This window comes from Fukomys damarensis, unplaced genomic scaffold (genome assembly GCF_012274545.1).
Source record: "Fukomys damarensis isolate Sample0158 unplaced genomic scaffold, DMR_v1.0_HiC HiC_scaffold_1, whole genome shotgun sequence".
Taxonomy (NCBI): domain Eukaryota; kingdom Metazoa; phylum Chordata; class Mammalia; order Rodentia; family Bathyergidae; genus Fukomys; species Fukomys damarensis.
The window spans coordinates 42,248,242-42,254,903 of NW_022900913.1; the positions used below are offsets into that span (position 1 = coordinate 42,248,242).

Consider the following 6,662-nt stretch of genomic DNA (forward strand, 5'->3'; position numbering starts at 1 on the left):
ATAAATGTTTCCTGAACTAAACCTCACTTTGGGATGGTTAGAATTTATTACAGATGGGAAACTATCATAGATGATTTAAGCAAACCAAATCATATTACATCTAAAACCAACTTAAACTGATACAAAATCTACTCATTTGGTATATAGCTGATTCGTTCAAGTTTTGGCAAATATTCACACAAACCAAGAAAAAAAGATTTCCAGATTTTTATTTCTGGAACTGTACACCAGGTATTAAAATACAACAAATACAAAATAATGCTAAAAAAAATCAGTGTTTATGTACAAATATTAAAATCAATGCAACACAGCAACTTCCTCTTGAATACCGGATACTAAAACTTGTTCTGATTGTCACTAATTTATTTCATACTCACAGGGTACTTATTTCAAACTGGGACAACTGGAATCACTGGTCATCTAAGAGTAATATTAATATCTACCATATTTAACAATAAAACTAATAGGTTCCTCCTTTTAGTGAAAAAATTAGGAACTTTTTTAAAAAAACATAGTAATGTCATTATTTTTACAAATTATTTCAATTTCCATTTGTAGACAATGTGCTTTGAAACTCTGGGCAAACAATCTCCTTGGTGGTCAGGTTTATTTGTTAGTTTACATTCAAAGTTGAAATATTTACTAGAGACTTTGGTTAAATTAAATAGTATCACTATGCTCTATTAGATCGATGTTCTTCAATATTTATGCCCCTCAATTTTAAAAATTAAAAGAAAATGATTGCACAATTCTTTGACTTAATTGTATAGACTTTAGTTTGTTTTTTAACAGTATTCTACATCCTTCAAGTAAATTCAGCAGTTGACCATGACAAGAGGAAAACTAAACATTTAAAAAGCTACCAGGAAAAAGATGAAATACAACTAACGAAAGTATTGCTATAATCACAGCACCAGTTACACTTCTAAATGAATCCACTGTCCTCTTCAAATTCCCTGTACATAAAAGATTTATCAGCCAACACTGTAATTTCTCACCATGAATTTTTGGTTTGTTCATATGAAAATAATGCAGCAAAGGAAAAAAAAAGAATTTATCACAGTTTGTTATAAGAATTGTGCTTAATACTTAATAATAAAGGCATTATTTTCTTCATATGATTGCAAATCAGATATTTTCATGTTTTCAAATGCAATTCTTTTAATAAACAGTAACAAATTCTGTTAAAATGTTTAAACAGAAAAAAACCCAGTAAATCCAGCTTTTAAAAGAAAATTCAATAAATAGCTATTTTACATGGACAAAGTCATAGTGGTACAATTTATGAATGTCACATTAAGCATGCACAAAAATGGTATTATACATAGCAGAAGTAGTCAGAAAATATTGAATTAGGTCTAAAAAGATATGAAGGATTTACACATATATATACAAAAATCTTGCAAATTATTGCCTCATTTTAACAAGGAATTAAAAGTAAACGTTACCAGCTAGTTAGCACTCTCTAAGAGGCTAAAATCAGATCGGCATTAAAAATCTATTAAACTAGCTGGAATTTATTTTTCTCTCATATCATCTTCTGGATTTTGGTCAAAAATCTTTTAAATAACTAAAGTGTCCATTCAACTTGCTGATAATCAAAACTTTAGATAAGAAACACTGTTTCCATCTTATATCAAGATCCCAGCAATGCATAGATAAACTGAATATATTACTGCATCAGCTAATGAGAATGGGCATGTTTATTTAAGTGCAACTGGTATTAGCATTCAGTCATCTTTGAGTAAATTATTTATACAGACCAGCCACTGTAAACCTGGAGTGAAAATTAAAGTTCTAACAATGGAAGATTATGGCCAGTATCTTACTAAATTATAAAAAGCATACTGATTTTTAACAAAAGATAAAAGGGTCAAAGTTTAGCACAACAACACAGCAATAAGAAGCTGACAACTTGGATAAAAAGAAAGCAACAAAGAGCCCAGGCTACCAATATATACTGTGTGCATACAGGAATGCTAGACTTTAGATGTATAAATTAGAGACTGATTTTAAGTTATTAATTTAACTACTTTTGTCCACTGTGCTAAACTAAATTTTATAGTAAATGTGCTACTGCGTAAACACTTCAAAGCACTCTTCATCAAAATGCTGCAAAGAAAAACGAGAATACATACCATCCAAAACTAAGGATGTCATTGCAGTTCACAGTTTGTATAATAAATACCCTCCCTTTCAATCACTAAGACCACTACATCCTATCTACTCATCAGCACAACCTTGAAGCAACTTACACTTACAAATACTAGCATTGCGGCCAAACATTTAAGTTTTTTGCAAAGCAACACAACTAGAAAAAAATCAAACAATTAAGATGGTGCAAAAAAAGTAATTGTTTTAACTGTACTATAAAAGCAAAGCTTATCACCTAATACTGTATTACATACTGTTTGATTCACCTTATAACTTATAAGATGCATGTCCTTAGGGCAAAAATGACCAAAGTTTATGACCATGGCTTCTCATTCACAACGTTTGAAATAAAAAATAAAAGTTTGAGATGCATCTGAACGTCTTTTTAAAACTTAAAAGTGGTAACGTACCATTCTATTTCAGACAGGAACTCATTTTTCTTGCCAACTGTTCAAGCTAAACAAAATAGCTTAAATATACTTCAAGGTTCTACTGCATTATGCATAAAATCTAGAAGTCTCTCTAAATATTAACACCTTGAACTGCAGTGCTACAAACTTAAGAGGTGTCCCAAAATGTAAACCATTGAGTGGTAACATCCCAGGATTTGTAGACAGTGCTTCCACAAGTCAATTGCCTCAGGATAAACTAAACTATCAGTGACCATTATGATTAAGATTACAATCTTGATATTAATGGACAAAACTCCATATGAATATCACATCTTCAAATATCAATTTTTTTTTAGCCAATAAATGAGATTACAAAGAAATATCCTGGCAGTAAATAACCAATTCTGCATAAGGTAGCCCTGGTCTAAAATTTTGAAACAGGATCCAAGCAAAAATCTTCATAATTTGCACACAGTTTTTCGCGCTGGCTTCCATAAAGATGGACTTGCTGTTTTGTAAACTGAAGTGCTCTAGGTGAATAACATGAGAGAAGTTTCCACTTTAAAAAAATCCTTGCATGTTTGTGCAGTTTAAAGAAACCTACCCCTGCTTTTATTAATAAAGAAATTAAAACCAAAAAAATGCTACATTGAGCAGGGACTGGGATCGGTACCTGTAAACATCGTTATTCCACTGCATCCATTTCGGCAAAAGGAATTTACATGAAAAGAAGCCATACCATTCAGTTCAGAACATCTGTGCTGGTTTTGAGCTGGTGGCCTCTGTCTACAGGTTTTAAAATTGGGTATGAGGACAGTGGGAACCAAAATAATAGAAAAAAGAAGGGAATGGGGAAAAGGTACAAGGGGATGAGGAAGAGAGAAGCAGAGCTTAAAGCTGCACCACAGAGAGTTCAATCTTAGTTCCCAACTCTGCTGATCATAGTTCATTTCCACATTTATGGATCAAAAAATGAAAATACTCTTGATAAATCAAGATATAGTTCTATACATACAGACATCACTGATGTCATAGTGAAAAAGGTTCAAACTTCCAGTGAAAGACTATGCAAACCTGATAGCTCCCCTCAAGTTTACTTCTACTGCACACCCAGTCTCTGGCTCCTCATGTCACTCGGAGTGAAGGGCAGCGTGCTGATGAAGAGTATGGGCACTGATGAAACCATTAGTCTCGTTGGCAGACAGACTGCCAAAGTCAGCCACAGAGACAGCCATTTTGGCACTGGTGATATGATGTGTGTGATTTTCAAAGTCCACACCCAAATTATTTACAGAAACTTCATTCATAAAGGATTCAGGGACAGCAATGCCCATTTTCAATCTCTTTGCTGGTCTTTCTGATTCTTCACTGCATATGTTCATAGGATCTATCTCTGAGTGATAAAATCCAGTCTCAAATAAGTTAAAACAATCATTTTCCCCATTGCTGGGCAGGGTGAGTAACTCTTCCGTTACAACAGGCACATGATTAACTTGTCCACGGGGTGCGCTGCCTAGCGGAGGAAAGCCATCATCCAAACAATTCACATCTGTGGGGTTGCAGACGGTTGCTACACTATTAGTCAAAGCTAAAAAGAAACAGAAAATGGTTAAGTAATGGTCTTTGATTTAAAACAAATCAGACACAATTTTACACCATGCTTTATTAAACAACACAAAAAGGTTTTCATTTTACCTGTTAGGTCACTGGCAGTGAACGAATTAAGAATATTCAGCTGTTGATCAGGAATAGGCTCAGTCCTATTAGAAGTTAAGGCTGAAGAATTTACTGTCCCACCCAGAGCTTCTGTTTCATCTACCAGTCGATCCATATAGTCCCTGAAAAGCACACATCAATAATTTTATGACTCTATTTCACTGGTTAAAAAAAAAACCACTGCAGTCAAACCCATAGTACTTACGTAACTCCAGGGTGATGGTTGTATCGTTTCTTTCCAAATCTTGTCTGTTGAGCAAAGTAATCATAACGTTCAGATTTTTTCCACATATAGTAGAATGCTACACATTCAGCAACTGTTCTAGTTCTCACCTAATGAAAAAGGTAATTTTAAAAAACAAATCAATACACCTGATTTTTTAGCAATTCTTTTCTCCATGACACTGAAGCTTTAATCCATCTTATTTTTCTGTTCTCCCAATTACAAAATTCCAAACACCCTTTTTAAAAGAAACATTTTGACTTGATAATGAGGCAGTTTCAAAAGTCCAAGGTTAAATAAATTACAGTATTTAGTTTATAAAACTAATATGTTTCTAGAAATTATCTCACATTTACTAGAAATCTTCCAACTACTTTTCTTCATTAAATTCTCACTATGATTCTGACTATAGAAGGGATTATTTTTGGTTTTTTATTGTTGTTGTTTGTTTTTGGTACTGGGGATCGAACTTGGGACCTTGTGCTTATAAAGGAGGCAGAACCACTGAGCTAAATCCCCGGGCCCTTGTTTTTGTTTTTCTGAGACAGGGTCTCGCTACGTACTTCAGGCTGGCCTCAAACTTGTGATCTTCCTACCTCAGTCTCATCAGGGAAGGGATCACAGGCATATAACTGTGCCCAGTTAGAAAGGATTGTTAGCCTTGGATTAACCAAACCATAACAGGTCCATGAATGGTTTTCACTGGGATCTATTAATTCTTAAAATTATAAGCAAGTGCACTTTTCTAGGAGAAGAAACACCCAATTGTCATAGAGTTCCACTATCCAAAGGAGACAATGACCCTATGGCAAAAGGATCAGCAACCTACAGCATCCATATTTAAGATGATTCGCTAGCTAAAGATGACTTTTCCCGCCAACATTTGGTTCTTATCTCAAAAAGATTTCGGTAATAACAGTAATGATTAACATCACAAACTTGCCTCCACATTCAAACTAGAGCTGCTCTGTTATGTGCAGCCACAGGCATGTGTTCAAACATATGGGAAAATTCTTTATCTTTAGTTCTTTCCCGCTTAATCAGTACTTAATAAGGAAGTTTTAGAATCATATCCTGCCCTAAGAGAACTGTGATGTCAGATCACTAATAGAGGGCCAAGTTTTAATCTAAGAGCTCCAGTCCACAGAGCTGCCCCAAAACATTAACAGTGAGTCACCACAGACAGTGCAGGTTGTCTAACTCACTGCTGTAGCCCCAGTGCCTACAATGTCTGGTGAGTGGAAGGTGTCACTGTCACTGTCACTGTCCCTGGGGTGAATGGATGGAGTAACTTCCCATCACAGCAGAACTAATGGTTTCGATATAAAGGAGCACTACATTAAATACCACATCTATCTTTGAGAAAACTTTAGGTTTTATTGCACATAAAAGCATGACATTTTCAACATCATAATGGAAGGTTAATGCAATAAGACAAGAAAAAGAAAAGGTACACAGAATACAAAGAAAAAAACACTTTATTGTTCACAAGTGACATAATAATCTACATTGGAGATCCCAAAGAATCAACAACGACACTACTCCTGAACAAACAATTATAGCAAGGATGCAGGATTCAAGATTAATAATGCATAGTCAACTGCTACATACTAGTAATGAACTGAAATGTAAAATAAAAAACATAATGCCACCTATATTAGCACCCCCCAAAATTAAATACTTGTATATGAATCTAACAAAATAGAGGCAAGATCTATAATGAAGAAAACTACTAAACTCTTATTAAAGAAACTGAAGCATTAAATGGAGAGATAAGTCCATTTTCATAGGTAGAAAGGCTGATTAACGTCAAAATGTCATTGCTTCCTTGATTTGTACATTTAGTGCAATACTAATAAAAATTCCAGTAAGTTATTTTGTGTATACTGGCAAACCAATTCTATATAGAAAGTCAAAAACCTAGGACAGCAAATGCAATATTGAAAGGGAAAAGTCAAAAGACACATCTATAAAAGCTACAGTAATCAAGACAACATGTTATTAGGGAAAAAACAGATTAACAGGACAGGAGAGAGAAAGAAAGCCCTACAAAAACACATTCAACTGATCTTTGGCAAGGAGTAAAGGCATTCTGAAGGAAGGAGTCTCTTCCACAAATGCTACAAGAGCAAGTGGACATCTATTTGCAAAAAAAAAAAAAAAAAAAAAAAAAAAAA

At 34.1% G+C, this 6,662-nt stretch overlaps 1 protein-coding gene across 2 annotated transcripts in view; it reads right to left on the minus strand.

The window, feature by feature from the left end:
- Positions 1-243: 243 nt before the first annotated feature.
- The window catches only part of Mier3 (MIER family member 3), a 215,861-nt gene continuing 209,442 nt past the window's right edge, over positions 244-6,662 (minus strand). For both annotated transcript variants that reach the window (XM_019207837.2, XM_010626901.3), the window contains 3 exons: positions 4,468-4,595; positions 4,242-4,384; positions 244-4,134 (listed from right to left, as the gene is read on the minus strand). In XM_019207837.2, coding sequence (XP_019063382.1) covers positions 3,677-4,134; positions 4,242-4,384; positions 4,468-4,595 — 729 coding nt within the window. In that variant the 3' untranslated portion in view covers positions 244-3,676. The remainder of the gene's footprint in view (positions 4,135-4,241; positions 4,385-4,467; positions 4,596-6,662) is intronic.